This window comes from Anomaloglossus baeobatrachus, chromosome 9 (genome assembly GCF_048569485.1).
Source record: "Anomaloglossus baeobatrachus isolate aAnoBae1 chromosome 9, aAnoBae1.hap1, whole genome shotgun sequence".
NCBI lineage: Eukaryota > Metazoa > Chordata > Amphibia > Anura > Aromobatidae > Anomaloglossus > Anomaloglossus baeobatrachus.
The window spans coordinates 113,451,383-113,476,127 of NC_134361.1; the positions used below are offsets into that span (position 1 = coordinate 113,451,383).

At 44.8% G+C, this 24,745-nt stretch overlaps 1 protein-coding gene across 3 annotated transcripts in view; it reads left to right on the plus strand.

Moving 5' to 3' along the window:
• Positions 1-24,745, plus strand: part of PAK3 (p21 (RAC1) activated kinase 3) — a 238,133-nt gene that overhangs the window by 149,955 nt on the left and 63,433 nt on the right. For all 3 annotated transcript variants that reach the window (XM_075323941.1, XM_075323943.1, XM_075323942.1), the window contains exons 2-3: positions 14,387-14,583; positions 20,363-20,463. In XM_075323941.1, the coding sequence (XP_075180056.1) occupies positions 14,409-14,583; positions 20,363-20,463 (276 nt within the window). In that variant the 5' untranslated portion in view covers positions 14,387-14,408. The remainder of the gene's footprint in view (positions 1-14,386; positions 14,584-20,362; positions 20,464-24,745) is intronic.

The window sequence follows — 24,745 nt, forward strand, 5'->3', positions numbered from 1 at the left end:
GGATTACCTGTATTGTACTGTCCCCAGCACGGGTGCAGTACTCAGTGGTGCCTGACCAGGTCAGGGGCGCCACATTCCCCCTTAGTTATCACCAGCACGTCCTCGGGCTGCAAGACAACATTTTAAAATGCATAAAACATTAAAACATGTAAAACATTTAAAAGCACCAGGTACCATACATCACCACCCTCCACCCACAAGTCCGTTAACCCACCCAAAACCCTTTCACGTTGGCCGCGGCTTCAGCCACTTCTGGCAGGATGTAGAGGCGGCTTACATGGGCTGGTGGTTTCAGGGTATACCTGGCCTGGTGGATCCGCGCCTTCAGCCTCTTCTGGCAGGATGCAGAGGCGGCCTCCACAGTTGGTGCTGACCAGGTACCCTCTTTGTGGTGGAGAGCCAGGCCCCATAAACAGGCGTGCTCTCTGGTCGCAGGTGAGCCAAGGCCCTTTTCTACGGACGGGCCCCCCCGGTTGCAGACGAGCCAAGCCCCTAAACAGGCTGGCCCTGGTGGTGGTGCCACTGGTGTAACTATTTACACTGCGAGAGTTTGTGGCTATAGCAAGTTCATAGCCTTAAAGTTTATTTCTCACAATAGTTTTTGTGGGCACATGCTTAAACAATAACGTTGCAAACTTTTCAACTTGTCAAAACTTCAACTGGTAACTTGCTGTATTTCTTGACTTCTCTCTACTCTACTCCTCCATTTCACCAGGGCGTGGGCATGTAGGGCACCGGCACCTGTGACTTTCTTGCTCTCCGTCGTCGTCCGTGGTTGTTTCATCTGTAGGATCTTTGTCTATGGTTGTTTCATCTGTAGGATCTTTATCTTTCCGTTCTTGGTCTTCGTCTGTTTCTACATCTGGTTCTTTATCTCTGTCTTTTCTTTCTTGTCTTTCTTGTCTTTCTTGTCTTTCTTGTCTTTCTTGTCTTTCTTGTCTTTCTTGTCTTTCTTGTCTTTCTTGTCTTTCTTGTCTTTCTTGTAGCATGGGATGGCTGTAAGGTTTGCTGGGACATAACGCTACGTCCAGGGCATACAATCCCCTTTCGCCTTGATGCATGGTGAACTGAACTGAGTCTCCCATCTTTAGATTTCTGCCAGGGTGTCCTCTAGGCAGATGAGCGCTTACATCTCTCCTGTTAACAAATATCCCCTCCTTGATGCCAGGGGCTACAATGAATCCATAACCACTTCTCAGATTGAAATCTTCCACTACGCCATAACACAGGGGTCCTCTGGCCTGGGCTTTGGACCTTCTTAGGCACCTTTTCTCCTCCAGGTCTCTGACCGTGACTTCTCTCTGCTCTGGGGATTGTGGTGCTGGAGCAACCTGTGTTCTGCTGCGCCGTGTCTTGCGGGCTGGATTCATGCCTGTGGGCTCCCAGGTGAGGTCTTTGGGTTGATCTTCATCTGCTGACGGTGTCAAGTCTTCCTCATCCCAGCGAGAATAGGGCAGCATCTCTGGCTCTGGGTATGGGTCCACTGCTGGTGGCACTGGAGTCGGAGTCAGCCCCTCAGCTTCCTGGCCTCCCCTCCCCCTTAGTTCTTCGCTGCACCCTGGTTGTGGCAGCGTTGGGGATGAGTGTTCTTCAGCTGGCCCAGGCGGTGGACTTTCCGGCGCAGCTGCAGGGGTTGCCTGAATCTCCTTGGGGGTATACGGAGGGAGCAGGTACCGATCCACCATCTCTTGTGGGAACTGGGCCTCTAGGTCAGCCTTCAGCTTCCAGTATTCGGGGTCCTCTCCTATCAGGGTCTTCCTAGCAGGGACCTCTGTGGACTGGGGAGCGGTGTCTGCTCTGGCCTTGCAGGCCGGGGTAAATGGCGAGGTAATCTCTTCTTGGCGGGCCGCGCCTGACATGGCGGCGGCCTGGTCTTGGCGGGCCGCGCCCTGGATGGCGGCGGCCTGGTCTTGGCGGGCCGCGCCCGGCATGGCGGCGGCCTGGTCTTGGCGGGCCGCGCCCTGGATGGCGGCGGCCTGGTCTTGGCGGGCCGCGCCCTGGATGGCGGCGGCCTGGATCTGTGTCGCTGTTGCAGGGGGCTCTGTGCAGGCTGGGCTGGACGTCGCTGCAGCAGTCTGGGCTTGGCGGGCCGCGCCTGGCGTGGCTGCGGCCTGGTTCAGCACCTCACTTGCGGCGCGGACGAGCGTTGCTGCGGCGGTGGGGTCTCGGCGGGCCGGGCCTAGCAGGGCGGCGGCCTGGGTCAGCGTTACGCCTGCGACGCGGATGAGGGTCGCGGTGGCAGCCGGTTCTTTGCGGGCCGGACTGGGCGTTGCTGCAGGGACCGGGTCTTGGTGGGCCGCGCAGGGCATCGCTGCGGCCGCTGGGGCTTGGAAGGCCGCACCTGGCGTGGCTGCGGCCTGCTTCAGCGTCGCCGCACCGGACGCCTCTTCGGGGACCGCGGGCGTGGCAGCAGGGGTCGGGGCACTTGCGCTGGCCGGGGCATCACTCGACTCACCCACCGGTGGCAGCATCGGGGTCTGCGTCATCGCCGTCCTGTCTGGCACTCGGCGCGCGGCTCTCCTTTCATAGGCCCGAACCGCCGCGGTCATCTCCAGCAGTTCCATTCGTTCTTCTCGGATCTGCTCCACAACCCGGGTCTCCAGTCGGTCGCAGAACTGGGCCAGCTCCCGATACCACCAGGCAGCGGAGCCTGGTTCTGGGTTCCTGCGGTCAGACGCCATTTCTTCTGCGCCGTCTTCTGCACGATTTCCCAGCAGTGGACTCGTCGCTGCCTCCAGTAGCAAGCTGTTCAGTTTCCGCTCTGCCTCTTGCAGCAGCTCCCTTCCCAGCAGCAGGCTTCTGGCTTCTTCTCCGTTCCGCCGTCTCTGGATGCTTCCACTCTCATAGCTGGCAAGGTCAGAACTCTGCAGGGGATCTCTGGGTAGCCACACCTCTTCGTGGGCGGTAACTTCTTCCAGCGCGGGCTGCTGTGGTTTTTCAGCGCGCTTTTCATGGTGGCAATATGGCGGCGCTTCCAATTTTTCAAGCGGACCGCCCAGGCACATGGTCACCTGTCTGAACAGGTCTAGTCCTTATCCTGTTCGTGACGCCAGATGTGAAGCCCCACAGGTGCAGTGTCGGTGCATTACCTTCAGGGACTCCACTCGGCTGGATCTCCGTCACTGGTAGGAAATCTTCTTGTTTGATCGTGACGCCACTCTCAGTATTGCGGTCAGTGGGGACCGCCACTGCAGGTTAGGGGACGCCTGGGGCTGATGGTGGGTGCAGTCGGATGTAGTAGCCTCCTGAGAGTGAGGCAAGCCCCAGGGCCCTGTGTAGGTTTGTAGTACCACAAGTCGCAGAATAACCACACAGGCAGGAATGTCTTTCAAGGGCTTTACTCACATTTGATGGCAGGGTGAGTAGCCCGGGCGTAGCTGGGATGAACCAGGTGGGAACCAGATATCCTTCAGGCTGACTTTATGAGGGTGACTACTGACTCGCCTTCCTTAGCCCTTGGTGGTTTGGGGTGACCCCGACTTTGAGTCCCTATGGGGGTCACCCAGGGAAGATGCTGCAGCCTCTCTCTCCCCTTCGTTCGCCGTATGCTTGTTCCCCGGACCAGGCCACTCCAGCTGCTTGCCTCCTGTGACCTATGGGCCCTCACTGTGGTTACGTGGCTGCGGCTTTTGTGGTGTTGTGGTGTGGGCTTTGAGAGCCCCACACCGGCAGGTTTAGCAGAAGAAAGCTGGATCTATCTTCGCTTCGGGATCTGCCGCCCGGTTGGGCCTGGTGCTCTCTAGCAGTCCCCTTACTTCCCACTCCGTTGCACTCCCTAGCTGAAGCTGGCTTTCAGGCAGCACTCCTAGTTGACCGTTCTCCCCCGTCTGTAGCCACTGCGCGGACGCTGTCAGATTGCACAGCTCCAGGGATCTGCTCCTCACTTGAGCTCCCTGGACTCTACACTGAACTGGCTCACTGCTCCTCCTCTCCTGTTCTTGCCTACGCCACCTAGCAACCAGACTCTCCACCACACCCCTTGAGAGGAGATGGAGGCTCTACCCCCTCCACTATTCCAGTGAAGGTGAAGGCTTGCCCCCTCCTGGGATCCCCAGGGGTCCTCTCATGGGTACATGTGTGAGACCTGGTCACTATGCGCCTGTGTTCCACACCCCGGTCAGCCTTCTGGATTACCTGTATTGTACTGTCCCCAGCACGGGTGCAGTACTCAGTGGTGCCTGACCAGGTCAGGGGCGCCACATATGTACACATACATATTTAAAGAGAAATTCACAAAAACACGTCTAAACAGACATAAATCTAGACACAGTAAAATACACTGACATACATAGATACACATCATACATGCACACACACATTAGAGATATTTCTAATATTGGGAAGCCGCCAACAGCCTCATTCACCTCCCCGCTTGTGTCCATACAGCTCCTCCTGGGCATGTGTCTTTGCCACGCTGTTTGGTGGCCGTCACTAACAGACATGGCTGCACATAGAGCACACTGACACTGTTGTGTATATACATCACAAGAAAAGCTGGGGACATACACATTACTGGGGGGCATACATATTACTGAGGAAAGGGCTATACAGCAATGGAGGCATACAGCTCTAGAGGGGGGCAGTGGCTCTGGGGTGGGGGAACAAACAGCTCTGAGATGGGGGATTACATGCAGCTCTGGGGGGTATACAGCACCGGGGTGGAGGGGACATACAACTCCTGGGGTATACAGTTAGGTCCAGAAATATTTGGACAGTGACACAATGTTCGCGAGTTGGGCTCTGCATGCCACCACATTGGATTTGAAATGAAACCTCTACAACAGAATTCAAGTGCAGATTGTAACGTTTAATTTGAAGGTTTGAACAAAAATATCTGATAGAAATTGTAGGAATTGTACACATTTCTTTACAAACACTCCACATTTTAGGAGGTCAAAAGTAATTGGACAAAAAAACCAAACCCAAACAAAATATTTTTATTTTCAATATTTTGTTGCGAATCCTTTGGAGGCAATCACTGCCTTAAGTCTGGAACCCATGGACATCACCAAACGCTGGGTTTCCTCCTTCTTAATGCTTTGCCAGGCCTTTACAGCCGCAGCCTTCAGGTCTTGCTTGTTTGTGGGTCTTTCCGTCTTAAGTCTGGATTTGAGCAAGTGAAATGCATGCTCAATTGGGTTAAGATCTGGAGATTGACTTGGCCATTGCAGAATGTTCCACTTTTTTGCACTCATGAACTCCTGGGTAGCTTTGGCTGTATGCTTGGGGTCATTGTCCATCTGTACTATGAAGCGCCGTCCGATCAACTTTGCGGCATTTGGCTGAATCTGGGCTGAAAGTATATCCCGGTACACTTCAGAATTCATCCGGCTACTCTTGTCTGCTGTTATGTCATCAATAAACACAAGTGACCCAGTGCCATTGAAAGCCATGCATGCCCATGCCATCACGTTGCCTCCACCATGTTTTACAGAGGATGTGGTGTGCCTTGGATCATGTGCCGTTCCCTTTCTTCTCTAAACTTTTTTCTTCCCATCATTCTGGTACAGGTTGATCTTTGTCTCATCTGTCCATAGAATACTTTTCCAGAACTGAGCTGGCTTCATGAGGTGTTTTTCAGAAAATTTAACTCTGGCCTGTCTATTTTTAAAATTGATGAATGGTTTGCATCTAGATGTGAACCCTTTGTATTTACTTTCATGGAGTCTTCTCTTTACTGTTGACTTAGAGACAGATACACCTACTTCACTGAGAGCGTTCTGGACTTCAGTTGATGTTGTGAACGGGTTCTTCTTCATTAAAGAAAGTATGCGGTGATCATCCACCACTGTTGTCATCCGTGGACACCCAGGCCTTTTTGAGTTCCCAAGCTCACCAGTCAATTCCTTTTTTCTCAGAATGTACCCGACTGTTGATTTTGCTACTCCAAGCATGTCTGCTATCTCTCTGATGGATTTTTTCTTTTTTTTCAGCCTCAGGATGTTCTGCTTCACCTCAATTGAGAGTTCCTTAGACTGCATGTTGTCTGGTCACAGCAACAGCTTCCAAATGCAAAACCACACACCTGTAATCAACCCCAGACCTTTTAACTACTTAATTGATTACAGGTTAACGAGGGAGACGCCTTCAGAGTTAATTGCAGCCCTTAGAGTCCCTTGTCCAATTACTTTTGGTCCCTTGAAAAAGAGGAGGCTATGCATTACAGAGCTATGATTCCTAAACCCTTTCTCCGATTTGGATGTGAAAACTCTCATATTGCAGCTGGGAGTGTGCACTTTCAGCCCATATTTTATATATAATTTCTGAACATGTTTTTGTAAACAGCTAAAATAACAAAACTTGTGTCACTGTCCAAATATTTCTGGCCCTGACTGTATTAGTATGCAGCCCCCATAGTCCTCCATATAGTATGATGTAGACCCATGTAGCATTATGCAGCCCCAATATGGCATTATGCAGACCCCATATGGCACTATCCAACCTTCATGTAGTATACAGCCTCATATAGTGTGCCGCCCCCGTGCCAGCGGCCGAGCAACTCGGATCCAGACCCGCGGTGGCTCAAGGGGTCTCCGGACCCAGGCGGGTCCGCGCGGACACTCGAATTAAAAGAAGAGGGGGAGTATGTACAGGGGATTAGGAAGTTAGTGACGCCATCCACAGTGTGTGGTAATGTGGCAGACCACCGCTGCTGTTGGGGGAGCCCGGTGGCGATGCTGTAGCAGCAGGATGTTTAACCCCTCCGTGGGTAGGGGGTTTGTGCCCCGGGGCCCGTTGGGTGTTGGTGTTTGGGGTGCCGTTGGGTAGAGAAAAGGGCTTTTCAGCGTACTCACTCGGTCCAGGAATAACAGCTTGTAAACCAGAATTCTGAGCACCACTGCAGCATGAAGGGAGCATGCTGGGATCTGTGCCCTTGGTGTTGCTGTTAGCCTGTGGCCTTTTTCGTGGCACCTTCTCAGTAGTTGGACCCTCAAACTTGAAACTTTTTGGGTCCCGCTCACCTGTATGGCTAACTGAGTGAGCTTGCTCTCAGGGTTGACGCGTAGGATTTCTTTGGACTGTATTTGGGAAAGTCCTATCCCATCGGTGCACTAGCACCCAGATTTTGGAGCAGGTTGGGAATGAATCTTGAAGTCTTCACGCCCGTCGGGTAAATTACCGGGACGGGTGAAGCTACTTCCTGGCCTAGGGTCCACATACCCCGTCATGCCCTGGCCCCTGCCCGGTGATGGCTCAAGGCCGCTGGCTGCCCCCCTCGGCAGTCCGTGCCCCTTGACGCGATCCCCTGTGACCGGGGTTCCAGCTCCCACCAGACCCAGACAAACGTCTGCCACCTAGTAAACTCCAGGAGCCCTTCTCCGGACCGGTGACCTCTCTCTCCCAGAGTGTCACTTTCCACCTCCTACTCCTTTCACTCCTGTTTCACTTCTCTGTCACTTTCTCACTTTCCTACCAACCCCCCATATGGGTGGCCCTATTCCCTTCAGGCCCCCCAATGGTGCGTCTGGTGGGTTCGGTGCAAATTGCTCCTAGGATTTTCACTGGCTAAGCTGTTAGCAACACCAAAGGACCAGGATCCATAACCAAGGAGGAGTGGATACCGTGCAGAAGGGCAGATTGCACAATACTCTGTGACGACCTGATAGGCCAGGGCATCACAATAGCACAGTACAGACCCCGAGAGGTATTTAGGCATCCTCATGTAGTGCACAGCCCCTAATATAGTACAGTGCAGACCCAGATAGTATTAGGCACCTTTATGTAGTATACAGCAAGGATATAGCACAGTGCAGACCCAGATAATATTAGGTACCTTCATGTAGTATACAGCCCCATATAGCACAGTGCAGAGTCAGATGGCATTAGGCACCTTCATGTAGTATAAAGCCCTATATAGCACAGTGCAAAACTAGATAGCATTAGGCACCTTCATGTAGTACACAGCCCCATATAGCACAGTACAGACCCAGATAGCATTAGGTATCCTCATGTAGTACACAGCCTCATATTGCACAGTACAGGCACGGATAGCATTAGGTATCCTCATGTAGTATACAGCCCGTATATAGCACAGTACAGACCCAGATAGCATTAGGTACCTTCATGTAGTATACAGCCCCATATAGCACAGTGCAGACCCAGATAGTATTAGGCACCTTCATGTAGTATACAGCCCCCATGGTCGTCTGGCCACAGTGACTAGTACATACTCACTTCTCCTTGTTCCCCCGGTGCTCCGGTCTTCTCGGCACGTCCATTGCTGTTGCTCGCTCTGACCTCACTGCAGGCACGCAGTGGTGACCTCACCACGCTCCGCTGCAGAGCTGTCAGAGGCTCAGAGCGCCGACACTCCAGACACAGAGGGGAGAATAATGAGAGGGAGCGTGCTGCTCCCTCTCTCATCATTGCTTTCAATTCTATCGGCAACTGCGATGCCGATACAATTGAAAGAGCAATCCTCGGTGGGGGGGGGAGGCCGGTGACTGCGCTGCCACCGGACACCCTGAGTAGCGATGCGCCACTCCTGCCACCGCAAGTGGGCCCCCCCGGTAGCCTAGGGCCCCGGCATTTGACCGGGTGTGTCGGGTGGTGACGCCGGCCCTGCCTGGCTGTATCCTGTACAAAAAATGAGGTTTTAGTTTTTATTATGGCCAAAAATTGGAAGCCTACAACCCTCGTCATGGGACCTCATTGTGCAGTTTTATCATCTAGCAATCGCCTTTTCCATGTTTTGGAAGTGTGGGTGTCATTTGCTGGATGAGGTGCTGCAAGGGAACATTGATATTTATATATTTTTTTTTTTATTATAACCTAGCTTAAGGGGGGTTTACACAAGATTACGATCAGAAATGTGTATTCCTAGGAGTTTCCCAAAATTATACTGTACGCACAGGTTGAGCATTTTACCAGTTTAATTAGACAATTGGCAATCAGCCAATTAAATGATTTTTAAGCTTTTATAAAATTCATCATTCTCGGCAGCACATCTTCCTATGTATACAGGATATGTGCTGCCGAGAACAATGACAGTCCATGAGCACAAAACTGATCATTCTGGGCAGTTCTGAAGCATGGTCTTCCCGTCTAAACAGGCTGTTAAATGTCTGCTGATCAGGAAACGTGGCCGATTAGTGGTCATTTAATTAATGAACAGATCTGGCACTCAAAAGGCAATTGGTGATTTTTATTTTAATAGTCTAACAAGTAATGACGTTTCGATCAGTTTTTGACCTTTCTCAGAAAAGCATTCACTGCTATTGACAATGCGACTATGCCACCGACTTTGTGAGTTTGATAAAGATCAAAATACGATAGAAACGTCACTATTCAGACACCCTTTATTGGACTATTAAAATTAAAAGCATTAATTGCTTCAACACATTCTCTTATGAGTGCCGGATCTCCATTACTTATATTAAGGATTGGGCTCCTATACTTAAGAGTGCCATATTTCTTCTTTTAGTGGTCATTTAATGCCACAGTCAGCTAGGAAAGAAAATAAAAAAGTAATAATTTCACCGAAAACAAAGCATTTTACTCGTCCGTTGGCAGCCTATGTATACTGGGCAATGATGGGGGAATTGGTGTTCCCAGGAATGCTCATTCACAATGATAGGCCAGTGTAAATACACACCTAATCAAAAGGAAACTTTCTTCCCCCTTTCATGTCCCCTTGCGTGCCACCTCCCTATTTAGCACACCCTGTAGAGCGGCCATGTGTCCCATTGCAAACATTTTTTATTTTGCTCCAGCTTATCTAAAGCAACAAAGTTAACGTCTGATAATGGGCTTGAACGATTCTACTTTTTTAAGTATACAACTTTTTGATATTTTTCTCAGTTTTAATTGCATTCTGCAATAAAACATGATCAAAGTTTTTAAAAAAGGAGATTAAGGGAAGAACTGCAGTGCCAATGATATAACTAACCACACTGTCTAGAGGATTGCCCCCAGAACAAACGAAGCTCCTAAGAAATGCATATATGGTAAAAATATCTCATTTTTATTTAAATACATAAGAATAAAAATAGTAAGCAGAAGTTCCGCTCCAATAAATAGGGGACGTGGAAATAAGCAAGAGAAAAACAGTCACAAAGTGTACAATGTACATAAAAGAAATTACATACATAAATACATAATGCTCAGCTAGGAAGTAGCTCAGAAAAGACAGGTGGAATAGGTTGCAAATAATTAGCATATTCGTAATATATAAAGTGCACATGTGCATCAATAAATAAATTCATAGAAATACACCAAATGAAACTGACTTGCTAAGATACCATGAGTTAAGGATAATATGCAAATGCCCAGGTAAACAAACCATATCCTAGTAAAAGTGAAAGACCAAGGGAACCAAGCTATATGAACAAGTCCACAGTATCTTGATTTGTTGTCAGCCCCGCTGCTTAACCACGTCTCTCACACCCCGACGTACGTTTCAACCTGCTTCTTATATCAATGGAAAATGAGCAGCTCAGAATCTGTGAGATCCTAGTAAACTACTGTGGATGGCAGGGATGTGATCACCATTTTAGCTAATCTCGCTGGCATAAAGTCTCGAAGATAAATCATATATTTTCTGTAGCTGCAGATGTTTTGCTGCTGGATCTCAATGTTGCTATCACATAGCCGGTCAACTATAGACACAAGTCTTATTGTGCATGTTAGAAGTTTAATTTCTGTACATGAGAGAAGATGAATATACTATATGAGAGCTGTTACTCTATTTAGTCAGATGCCTATAGGTGGTGGTTATTGTTTGTGGTCCACAGCCACCCCAGGACTCATTACTGCACCGCTCAGGATGGACAGTCACAATCTGCCAAAATCAAAAATCCTTACAGATATGAATGATGGCAGAGAACTCCAGGATTCATATATATGTGCAAATCTCATAATATCTGGAAATGGCATAACCCCATATTGTGCACAGCATGACAATGGGCGATGCTTTGTGTATACCCTGCTGTATACTCCGAACCATACAGTGCAAGGCAGAGTCCATTGCTTTGTGGCTTCCAACAATTACAAATCCATGCATCATGAAAGGTGAACATTCAACCTCATTACTACCAATGTACATACTATGTATGTATACATAATGTGTGCGTGTGTATATGTATATACAAGTGTGTGTGTGTATATGTGAGTGAGTGTGTGTGTGATATGTAATACACATTTTATAAAGTGGATATGTATGAATATGTAACGTGTGTAATAAATATAATGTATATATATATACGTATGTATATGTTACACACATTGCATGTTCATACATATACACTTTATAATATATATATATATACACAGTATATACCTACTACTCCTCCAGAATTGAGGCTTTTGATGATGACTGATCAGTTCTGGCAGAGGAATAAGCAGATGTCTCTGATAAGATATATTACAAAGTTGCCTATTTTCATGTGCTATTGATTTATGAATTAGAAATGCGGTTGCTCTTCCGATGTCTCTGACACGTGCCACTCTGTCCATAGGTTACATTTTTTTTCTCTTTCCATTTTTAGCTTCTGTATTGTGGATCACATTGTCTCCACATAGTTGCAGCTATAGTTGTAGGCTGTAGAGTTGTTCTGAGTTGGAATTGCTGAACTTGTGTTGATTTCTTGCATTAATTTGGTTATTCAATGTTTGTCGGGCTTACTGAACACTCAATGTAATTCCTATACAGTAGGATATAATTTTGGATAGTCAGATGTTTAGTTCAATGTTAAATCATCCTATTTAAATTGTGTTTTAACTCTTATTTTGTTGAAAAAAATAAAACAGTTTATGCTTTAAAGTATTGTTGGAATGCACCCAATGCTTTGCATTTTACTTCTGTGGGGAGGGGGGGGGGCGGGTGTTGGGTTAAAACAACGATCATAGGAGAGGATACAATATTTAGGCTATGTGCCCGCGTTGCGTATTTGCATGCAGTTACGCTGTGTATTGCATTGCAGTGTAATTGCATGCGTCCTGCGTCCCCTGCACAATTTATGAAGATTGTGCATAATCCATGCCCACGTTGCGTTTTAGAACGCAGCGATTTGCATGCTGCCAAATCGCTGCGTTCTAAAAAGCAACATGTCACTACTTTCATGCGCTCTGCATGCTGTCTCCATTCTGTCTATAGGAAGAGGCAGCATCCAGAGCGCACAAATTCTGCAGTCACCGAAGCTTCAGAACGGAGCTTTTCAGCTGCGCCCTAAAGCGCACATGCAGTGACTTTTACGCTGCATAGCAGAGCACACACACACATGCACACACACACGTGGGCACGTATCCTTATACATTTCTAGTAGCTATAACAAAGGAATGGCACAATGGGAATTCTTTATATATATATATACATATATATATATATATATATATATATATATATATATATATATATATATATATATATATATATATATATATATATATATATATATATATATATATATATATATAATAAATAAAAAATATGCTCCAATGCTTCATACATGTGTGACCGAGAATTTATTAAAAAATGTCGAAAGAGCAGATAGATCCTCTTTACCTAAAAATGGGTATAATTGTAAAGTGCTTGTAAAAAAATAAATAAATAATGAAACTAGCTACTTTCCATTTTGCTATTTATTAAATTTAGCACTGTTCTCCAGATAGCACTATATATTTTTTGTTTCTATTTATTGCTTGCTCCCCAGGGAACTGGCCACTGCAGCAGCTTGTAAGCTCTGTCCTGAAGCTGGCCAGGATCTCTAGAGCTCAGTGATGGCTGTGTGTACTGGCCAGGATCTCTAGAGCTCAGTGATGGCTGTGTGTACTGGCCAGGATCTCTAGAGCTCAGTGATGGCTGTGTGTACTGGCCAGGATCTCTAGAGCTCAGTGATGGCTGTGTGTATTGGCTGTCATCTCTGGAGCTTGCTGATGGCTCGGTGTACTGGCCATGATCACTGGAACTCTGTGATCGCTCTGTGTACTGGCCAGAATTGCTTGCGCCCAGTGATGGCTCTGTGTAGTGCTCATCTCCATGATAGCTCTGTGTATTGACCAGGATCGCTGGTGTCCAGTGATGGCTCTGTGTATTGGCCAGGATCGCTGGTGTCCAGTGATGGCTCTGTGTATTGGCCAGGATCGCTGGTGTCCAGTGATGGCTCTGTGTATTGGCCAGGATTGCTAGAGCTCAGTGAGGGCTGTGTGTACCGGCCATGATTGCTGGAGCTCGGTGATGGCTTTGTGTATTGGCTATAATTGCTGGAGCTTAGTGGTGGCTCGGGGTGCTGGCTGGGATCGCTGGGGCTCAATGAGGGTTCAGTGATTGGCCAGGATCCCTGGAGCCCGGTGATGGCTCTGTGTATTGGCCAGGATTGTCAGAGCTCAGTGAGGGCTGTGTGTACCGGCCATGATTGCTGGAGCTCGGTGATGGCTTTGTGTATTGGCTATAATTGCTGGAGCTTAGTGGTGGCTCGGGGTGCTGGCTGGGATCGCTGGGGCTCAATGAGGGTTCAGTGATTGGCCAGGATCGCTGGTGTCCAGTGATGGCTCTGTGTATTGGCCAGGATTGTCAGAGCTCAGTGAGGGCTGTGTGTACCGGCCATGATTGCTGGAGCTCGGTGATGGCTTTGTGTATTGGCTATAATTGCTGGAGCTTAGTGGTGGCTCGGTGTGCTGGCTGGGATCGCTGGGGCTCAATGAGGGTTCAGTGATTGGCCAGGATCCCTGGAGCCCGGTGATGGCTCTGTGTATTGGCCATGATTGCTGGAGCACAGTGATGACTCTGTATGCTGGCTGGGATCGCTGGGGCTCAGTGATTGGCCAGGATGCCTGGAGCTCAGTGATTGGCCAGGATCGCTGGAGCTCAGTGGGGCCAGTGACACTGTGGCGAGTCTGAACTGTGAATCAAGCAGTAGCGTCCTCCAGTAATCAGGAAATCAACTGACCTGGGAGCGGTGTGCTCCTGAGGACAGGAATAACCTAAAAGTATATTATAGCAAAAGCTGAAACATTTTGATTCTGTGGGTTGGGATCCTTCTCTTATTCTTACTGCCGCTCTGTGAGCGTTCTCGGAGACTCTTCCATCCATCCTTTTGTAGCTTGGCACACCTTTTGCTGATTCTAGTACAACTCAGTCCTCTGTATACTGCAATGTATTCAATTCTGTGATATTCACCAGATTAATGTGGAATAATGGTGGGCTGTCCATGACAACCCCACCAATAGACCCTGAAGGAGTCACATTGCACAGTAACCGGAGTCATGCAACCCTTCTAGACACTGTATTGCAGCACTCTAAGCAAGTAAGGCTTTGAGCCCAATCCACAGTATATTGGAGATATAAAATATTTATGTTTTGTACATAAAGGATATAAAAATGTATGTAAAGCCCATCCTAAAAATGTATGCATTGTTTAAAAGTCTATTTTATCTTTTTTATTCGCAGGAGGCTGTGAGGACTGCTGAAGATGTCCGATAGTGTGGATATTGAAGAAAAACCTCCAGCCCCCCCTCTTAGAATGAACAGTAATAACCGCGATTCTTCAGCGTTAAATCACTGCTCAAAACCACTACCCATGGCACCCGAGGAGAAGAACAAGAAGGCCAGGCTGCGCTCTATTTTCCCAGGCGGAGGGGATAAAAGTAAAGTATCCATGTATAACTTTAGGAACCTCATCTTTCGTGATGCTTTTGCTTCTATGATTTTTTTTTTTTTTATTGGATTAAAAAGCCATTCATATTGTACAGAAAATGATAGGCTTTCATGTGGATTGATGTTGGGGACTGACAGACACATTCTTGAGGGAATTCCTAAATAAAGTGATTTGGTAACTCCTCACCCACCCCTAATTCCCCCCTTCCCCCTGCATGTTTTCACACTTAAATGTTTCAGATCACCAAACAGAATTAAGTATTCGACAAAGATCACACAAGTAACCACAAAATGCAATTTATAAATAAGGGAAAAAGAAATCCAAACCTACAGGGCCCTACGTGAAAAAGGGGTTGCCCCCTAATTGTAATAACTGGTTGGGCCACCCTTACAAGCAACACCTGCAATCAAGTGTTTGCAATAACTGGTAATGAGTCTTTTACAAAGTTCTTAAAAAATTTTGGCCCACTCATCTTTTGCAGAATTATTACATATAACTTGTTTTTTGTATAAGTATTCTATCACAAGAGAACCTGGCTGTCAAGGCTTATCTCCTTGACCTGATGTTTAGGGGTGAGCTATGGCATAGTGTCTACATATAGGCACTGTCATGGTTCTGATCCGTGGTGCTCTGTTCTCCAGCAGAGTCGGTGTTCTGTTTTGTATTTTGCGCTGGTCGATGGGTGGTTTCCCATCCTCTGTTCCTGCGCTGGTGTTGGGATGGTCCTCTCTCCAGGCTCCTCGTTCTGGGTGATTACTTCATTAGTGAGCAACCTCACTCAGAACATAGCCAGTCGCAGTTCCTGCCTGCAGTAAGTGCTCTGGCCCCTGTTTGTGCTTTAATCTTGTCCTTCTATCCTGGAACAGTTGTTACACCTCTCCTCCCGTGTCTCTGACTTTTACGTTGTTCCCCGGCTTCTGACCTCTGGCTTGTACCCAGACCTCGGTACTGCTTCTCCCCAGTGTACCTTACGTGACTTCCTGGCTTCTGACCTCTGCTCCGCTTCTCTCTAGTGTACCTTACGTGACTTCCTAGCTTCTGACCTCCGGCTTGTGCGCTGACCTCAGCTTTGCTTCATCCCTGTGTTCCATACGTGATCTCCTGGCTCCTAACCTTCCGTTTATTTGACTTCCCTGTCACTAGTTGCATCTGGTGACACCTAGTAGTAGTTCATCACAGGTACACTGGGCAGTTGTTTCCTTTCAGCTGCCGGTTAGAGAGACAAGAAGAAATTATTCCTCCACCCTCTGCCCATTAATGACTGTAGTCCTCATCATATCATCTTCAGAATATGTCTTCATGTTTCTTTTTCTGGAAACCCCTTTATTGGTGCACATACTAGGGTTAGGTCTGAAGTGACTATGACCTGACCAGTTTTACAGGGTATTATATACTGCAGATCAGCAAGAGGTCGTTGGACAACTTGTTTGCCTATTGGTTTGCTCCTGAATTATGTCTGCATCATTCACTAGTCCATTAATTTTAGAATGCATGAAAATGATAAAAAAAAAAAAATACATTTTTTGTTTGGTATAAAAACTCAATGAGTCTTTTAATAGTATATGCCACTTTCAAAGAGACTCTGTCAGGACAATTTTACTACAGACACTAGTGGTATGGCAGTATAGGTCCTCGTACAGCAATAAAAAATGGTTCCAGATTTGTAGTCTTCTGATGTGCTCGACCTGAGAAATCAAGCTGTGGAGATCAATGACCTGAGTGCACTGAAACTTTTCTTCTCAGGGCACTGTGCATGTGGCGTAACAGCTTGATTTCTCAACATTTTTATCCTAGGACCTATACAACCATACCACTAGTTCCAGTAGGAAGATTGTCCTGACGAATACCTTTTTAAATAGGTCACCTTGCTTTCAAGACCAATTAGCTTTAAATGTGGCGCTATGCCCGAATGCATCTACTATATATTGGACTTGTAGTAATACTATTGGCTTTGGCTAAAAAGGTCTTTCCTTTTGGGCTTTGGAAATCCAGTTAATCCTTTTTAAGACCCGATTCTTCAAACCATTTTTGCGCAAGACACTAGTCTTGATGAATTGGGGCATACATGCGAGTACTTTATCCATATGTACGTGATAAATGTATGAAACCTGAACAGTCGGGAGAACATTCAATGTATGAAGGTGTATAAATCATCCATGCAAGGAAAACTCTAAAGTCTGTTTCAGTGGAGAGGCTTGAACTGCACCTTTAATTACCATGATGTGGAACAGACTCCCAGAAAGGAAATGCCTTCATCATTGATCGCTCCAGACTAAGCAATGAAACCCAGTCTTCTGAGTATTACTTGTTATCTTATAAATCATACCCACATGTTTTAACAATTTGGGGTATCTGCCATTAAGTGTAATGTTACTAGGCTGCTTTTCATTAGACAAGCTTACATTTCAGTCTTCATGCACGTGCCAAGGGACTACGCCGAAAACCCACGGAAATATACTTGGAATTGTGTTTCCAACCACATTGGGGGTTATTTACGGATCACTAGGGAACAAAATGGGGAAGTTTATATTCCCAGGATTCTGCATACGGCCCTCGTAAAATAGTGTTTAATCTAAAACTAGAAAATTCATCATGGAGTTGTTTGGGATTAGAAAAAAAAATTCTGGTTTTGTTTTCGACAAGACCACCATTAGTTATGAATGTTACTTCTTGATATCAGCTTTGTTGGCTGAGGCCCCGCCCCTTCTGGGCACATGGGTTTGACCTTATCACACAGGTCCTGGAAGTGAAAAGTTACATTGATTGTATACTTATGCTAACTCTAGCAGGGGGAGGGGATACCTCTGAATACCCCCCAAGTTATTATCTGATCCTCAGCTGCTGTCACTCAAGCAGCTGCCGATTTTATAAACTTTACTTTCTTGGATTTCAAAACCTAAACATTCGAGCTGACCACTACAGGTATGTATAGAATCAGCCTGATAGCGCCAGTATAGAACTGGCTTTAGCGTATATACGAAAATCCTGGTGATTGGTTCCCTTTTAAGATCTCTCCACAGGTGTCAATGGAATTTAGATCCAGATTCATTGCTGCCACTTCAGAACTCTCCAGCACTTTGTTTCCATCAATTTCTGGGGGCTTGTTGAAGAATGTCTAGGGCATGGGTCCCCAACTCCAGTCCTCGAGGGCCGCCAACAGTGCATGTTTTCAGGATTTCCTTAGTATTGCACATGTGATAATTTAATCACCTGCACAGTTGATGATTCCAACACCCATGCAATGCTAAGGAAATCCTGAAAACATGCACTGTTGGCGGCCCTCGAGGACTGGAGTTGGGGAACCCTGGTCTAGGGTCATTGTCCTGCTGGAACACCCATGACCTAAGATGCATACCCAGCTTTCTGACACTGGGCATTACATTGTGACCCAAAATCCTTTAGTAATCTTCATATTTTATGATGCCGTGCAAACAGTCAATGCACTCAGTGCCAGAGGTAGCAAAACAACCCCAAAACATCTTTGAACCACCATCATATTTTACTGTATGCAATGTGTTCTTTTATTTGTAGTTCTCATTCCGTTTTTGGTAAAATAGAATGGTGTGCTCCAAAAAGCTCTATCTTAGTCTCCTATGTCCACAAGACACTTTCCCAGAAGGATTTTGGCTTACTTACATTTTTGCAAACTACAGTCTAGCTTTTTTATATACAGTATTTGTTTCAGCATAGGGATCCTCATAGGTCTCCTTCCACAGTGTTTCATTTCATTCAAATGTCGAAGGATAGTTTGCGCTAACACGGATGCACCCTGAGCCTGCAGGACAGCTTGAATTTCTCTGGAAATTGGGGCTGCATCTGGACTATCCTGTGTTGCAACCTTTCCATACAATTTTTCTCTGCCGAACACATCCAGGGAAATTAACTACAGTGCCATGGATTGTAAACTTCTTTATTTATTTTGCGCACTGTAGGCAAAGGAACATCAGGATCTCTAGAGATTGTTGATATTTTTCAAAAATTTTGGTTCTTAAATCCTTTAAACCATTCTCTTCTCCTCCCTCTGTTCTCCATACTTAGTCTGGCACACACAGACACTGAATGCAAAGATTGGCAACTTCTCCCCTTTTTATCTGGTTTTAGGTGTGCCCACACATATTGCCCACACCTGTTACTTGCCACAAGTGAGTTTGAACGGCTATCACATGCTGTAAACAAAGTTGTTTACCCACAATTTTGTCCAGGTCATTTTTGAAGTGAAATTATGTCCACTTTGCCTCTTGTCTCTGTTTTTTTCATTTTTTTTGTTGTTGTCTCAATACACATAAAGGAAATAAACATGTATGATGAAACGTGTAATTGCAATAATTTTCTGAGAGAAATAAAAGTTCAAGAGTGCCCACACCTTCAGCCAGAACTGTAATATTATGCTTACCCCCAACAAGAATATAAGACATCCTAATATCTGTGAATAATAGGAGGTAGGGGTCTTCATATTAGGCCTCGTGGTCAATGTGAAGTGTGGCCATGTGTTCAATGTATATGTATTAGATATATATATAGAGAGAGCGATAGATATTATATGTATGCTTGTGTGTGTATATATGTGTGTGTGTGTATATATATATATATATATATATATATGTATATATATATATGTATATCTTGTAATTTAATTAATTTATTTGTAAGATTCCAATATGGATACAGATGAAAGATGAGCAGAACAATTTCTCCTCAAATTTCACACTAAATTTGTATTTTCCGGAGTCTAAAAATGTGTGCCATTTGCGTAGCACAAATCCTGCAAAATGATGGATTTTTATTATTTCTTTCTTTTACCATTCATGTATTCTCCACAAATTAACTGTTTTCAGCCACAATTGATAACTCTCTATACTCTATACCCAAAAACACAAACGAAGAAATGCTAAGTAAATGTCCCAAAAAAGCCAAAACACCCCTCCCCCCACTCCTAAAAAGCAAAACACATCCCAAAGCAGCGACATATTGGTGTAGCATTTACTGATTTCAAATGAGCGTAATATAGCAGTGCAGCAGTTTGTGCCACGCACGTCACATTGCAGACACTCATTTTAGATTATATTTCTTACCCCAATATTGTTGGCTTGCTTCTTGTGAAGAACACATATAAATGGAAGTTGAAAGGCTTCCAGCTGCACTATAGTATAATCACTGTTGTGATGAATCACTACCTCCATTTGTCTCTTTCCTTCCCTCCTATCAATTGATTTTCTGTATTATCCTTTTCTTCAGACTACACTGATCTTCGTCACTACTGCTGTAGCACAAGCTGCATCTGTAGAATTTGTCCACTCTATTATGGCTTTTTTTCCACGCGTCTTTTGCTTAGTCGTGAGCTTAGAGATCCTCTCACGGTCAAGATTTGCTCCAAAATAGTTGCTGCATTCCCTGCCTCTGCTTTTATATGGGCCATGATAGTCCTTCCTGATTGGCTGTGCTATGCCATATGATGTGATCACTGCAAAGCATTATGGGGAACCCCACCTGGTCGAGTCTGAGGTCATATGATCCTTTTGTGTCTGATATAATTTTCTACATTGTGTAAAATGGCAGATGGCATTTTTGGAGAGTCACACAAAGTAAAAAGCAAATTGTTCAAATTCACGGGGTCCAGTGAAGTCCCGAAACGTTCCATTTGTATTTGATTCACTCATCTCTATTGACTGCTTCTGGTCTACAAATATACCGAAGATATCGGGTTTTTCTTAGAATTGTTTGTTACGCTAATATGATTTTTTTTTTTTTGTTGATTTTTTTGTCTGCAGCCAACAAAAAGAAAGAGAAGGAACGCCCGGAGATCTCCCTTCCTTCAGACTTTGAGCACACCATCCATGTTGGCTTTGATGCTGTGACGGGAGAATTCACTGTGAGTATCGTTGATATACAGCCTGCCGTTGTAAGAGAGCCGTAGAGACTTTCGCTTCGTAGTCTATCTTTAGCTGGATTTCAGGGGAAATATATACAATGCATTGTAGCATTTTCCATAAACTGAAAAAATTAAGCTAGCTGTTGGAGGTGGTGACATGTTTATTGCCAGCAGTAGACCCAGCGAGCATTTATCATTTATCGCTCCCATATGAAAATGTTGTTCTCCGTTTTATGGGCAATCACACGTCGCCTGTTGAGCCTGGAGACCAAAAACGATTGCAAGGAGCTTTTCTTTGAGTGCTCAACAAAACACATTTAAAAGAAGATTCCACAGACTGACCATTGGTTATTAAGTTGATTTTTATAAAAAAAATATCAAGTCTTATGGAAGCCTTTAGAAAATATCGTCTTGTATTGTCTTTTTCACGTTGTAAATTTTTTGCCTTGTAAAAATGCCAATTGTTGAAAAAACGGTAAAAAAAAGATTTGCTGACGTCCTTGCTATTTGGCAAGTAGAGTGCTCAGTTCATAGACTGTTTTATAGAAGCCTATGGATATAGCAGTAGGAGAGTAAGCAATGTGACATCTTAAGACCGGATCAATTTTTTGTAGGTTACTTATAATATAGAACTTCACTTTTTTGTATCTTTTGGCTAATCTATGAGGAAACACATGAGCACCAAAACACGTAGGTATTACCAGGTGTAGCCATTATTTCCTAAATGGTTGAGGAAATCGGAAGTGTTTTAGAGATCACCTTAAAGAGGACCAACCACCAGGATTTTCCTATATAAACTAAAACCAGTGCTATACTGGTGCTATCATGCTGATTCTATACATACCTTTAGTTGTGAAATTGGATGTATACTTTCAGAAATACAGGCAAGTAAAGTTTGTGAAATACACTGTTATTTGATAGGTGCAATGGAATATCTAATAGGGGGGTCGGGTTTTGCTAGTTATTTCTGCCCCTGTCTGCCTGCTTGTTCTTCCTCCCCCTGTCTGTTATTATAGGGGGAAGGAAGACAGGGGGAGGAAGGACAGGCAGGCATGGGCGCGAATGACTTGCAAAACCCGACCCACCCATTACATATACTGCAGCACCTATCAATCAAGTAACCATGTATTTTACAAACTTTACTTGCCTATATTTCAGAAAGTATACATCCAATCTCACAACTAAAGGTATGTATAGAATCAGCATGATAGCGCCAGTATAGCACTGGCTTTAGTTGATATAGTAAAATCCTGTGGTCCTCTGTAAGGAGATCAGAGATCCATTTTGCCTTCCTCTGGATTAACACAGACATCATGCAGAGTTGTTAAACTTTTTTTTTTTTTTCGAGAACTTCAGTTCATGCATCATTAAATATTAAATTGCCACTTTTATCAAATTGTGATTTGCTTTAAAGAGGACATGTGATTTGCCATAAATATGGAATTGTTTTATATGGTGTAAATGCTTCTGTTCTTCTGAATCTGTCAGTTCTTCTTAAGAAACGGCGTTTTTGTCTTTATATATAAAGGTAGTGTTTTTAGTCAAACGGTCCTTAACTCTTCCCTATGGATGTCTTCATGAGGACAACCCATTCTTAGCTAAAAAGACTAGTTTTACACACAAATGAAGAGTTCAAGAATCTGGATAATAAAGACATTTACACCAGAAAACATATTATTGGCAGATGACAGGTCCTCTTTAATGGAGTTTATCAGATTCCCAGAACATCTCTTAATTGCTGGTGAGGGCATGGACATATTTTGACAATTTCTTTGAAGGAGGAGCTAAGTGACTCAAGGCTGTGCTTCATTCCTTTAAAAACTGGGCTTATTTAATGAACTTGTCCCGGTTTGCAGTTAAAGGTTGTTTTTTTTTGTTTTGCTTATAAACATTTAATTAAATGAATTATAAAAATCCCTGACCTCTTCTGATTCTGTCACTTGTTTCCATTTTGCATTTTGCGCTTAGTGGCTCCATCAGAGCTATTCATATTTGTTGCTTTTGAGGCGCAGAATGTGAAATCTCAGCTTATGGTGCAACTGGGCATTTCTTCAGTCTTCCCTGTGGATGTGCTATCATCTCAACTTCACAGATGCTGCCAATCGCCGCTCTGTAGCGGTTGATCATGCTAGACTGCTACTCTGCTGTGATTGGCAGAATCTGCTGTGCAGAGAAGAGACTAATTTTCTCCTGTAACTGGGTCTAATACTAACCCCAGTTACAGTGGAAACTCACAATAAAAGAAATATATTAATGTGTTTGGATTCGTCCCAATGGACTATGAAACCTATAAAGTTTTAAGTAGATAAAATAAATGACAAAAATAAAATAAAAAAGCATGATTAAAAACATAAATAAAAAAAAACACGTCAGGATTGCGGTTTCCAGCACTGTCCTTATTAGGGGAAAAAAATGTTCACAATATATAAATAATTTCCATGGAAAGGGGAATACATTTTAAAATCTTTTTAGTAATTCTTGGCAGTCATAACAAAACCCATATATCTTAATTTTTTCCCCATGATGTCAGCAACCAAACAAAAAGAGGACTCTAAAGATGAAGTTGCACGTATCACAAAAAAAGATAAACTATTTGAAGAAGCTCAGAAAATGTTTATAGCCAATAAAACCTAGAAAATGATTGGTCAGGAATGGTGGAAAAATGGCTTAGTCAAATATAATTTACTAATCTGAATCAGTTTAGTCCCACAACTTCCATGTGAGGTTTTTTCAACCAGCCATTGATTAGTGATGTGTATGAATAGAACTGGTTGACTGTTGCTTTTCTATACCTTAGTCAGACCCCTTTGCTGTGAAAAAGGGGGCTTCCACGGCCACTGATATTATGAGCCCGTGTGACAGCCCATTTCATACACCCACTGACTGGAGAGGTACGAATGTGTCTCTTATGCTGAAACCATACCGGAAGTGACGATGCATCACACATTATACCTCTTATAATCCCCCATACAGGGTGGTCTGTCTGATGAGCATCCCTGGTCTTGCATGGCGCCTCCTCTATCCCTGTAATCGTCATCTTCCTGCCCTGCTTCACAGGACTGACTCGTCCTACATCATGCACAAAGCGCCCCCAATTTCACTCCTGAACAGGCATACTTCGTCGTACCCTGTTGAGAGCAGAGTAAGTCTTGTAAAGGGCATGTGCCAGGAGGGGATGAAGGGTGCGGATGACCCGGAAGTAAAGCACGAGCATGCCCCGTACAGTAATTTGCTCTTCCCTCAGCAGGGCAGAGATGAGAACGCCTGCGCAGGAGCCCGGTGTGGATGACTTGGGACGTGTCATCCACATGAAGCAGGGTAGAAGGAGAGAGGAGGCGCCGAGAAAGGCCAACGACGCCAATTAGACTGGATTGCGCCGTATAGGGGGGATTATAAAAGGTCTTTTTTAGGTTCTGCAACGTGGGTTGCAAACTTCTATACTAATTGCTAGACTGGTTTAAAATAGTCATTAAAGGTGGTGGCTTGTGTTTGGAAAAATTGGTGACTGGTTCCATTTAAGTTAGCCCAAATTATCATAGACCGCACATCATGAGCTGTTTGGAAATGATAAACCAAATCTAATCTAAATAAGCATGTAATCGAATAATCTGGACTCCGAGCGCACACAAACATGCCATGCTAACTCATACTTGAGCATTCATACAAGATTAAAATGTTTAGCTTTTCCTCGCTACCTTTTATGTGATACACCAATACAAAATTGCTGGCGAGTAATATGCAAACAGCACCGATTTGTGAAGAAAAAAAAAGTCAGCAAATTTGAAGCTTTTTGAAGCTTTAATATTATTACTACCGGCAAGAACACAAAGGCTTCTTTAACTCCTATTTTATGTACCTTTTACACAAGACATTATTTGAAGTGGAAAGTGCTGCTATCAGCAGGTCTGCGGACTGTAACAAGGCGCGCACCAGCTTTCCCCAAACTTGTTGTTGATTTCTGAGTATGGAGAATAGTTTATATCCAGTCCATGACTTTCAACACGACTTGAGAAATGGATTTTTGCAGACAGATGCCTGGAGCTCATCAATCACTTGTACTCTGCCGCAGTTGATTTCTGCACTCTGAACAGGGAACCACATCAGCAGAATAATATTTTCCTGCAGTTGCTCGTTCTTTTGGAGAAATGTTGCTCTATTTTATCGTTATAACCTTGGAACAGAAGTGTTGATCCAGAGGAATGCATACTAAAGTCCCTGTGGGCTATGTGCCATTTAGAGGGTGCTATCTCATTACGACAACTCCTGGTGGTCAGCTTAGGGG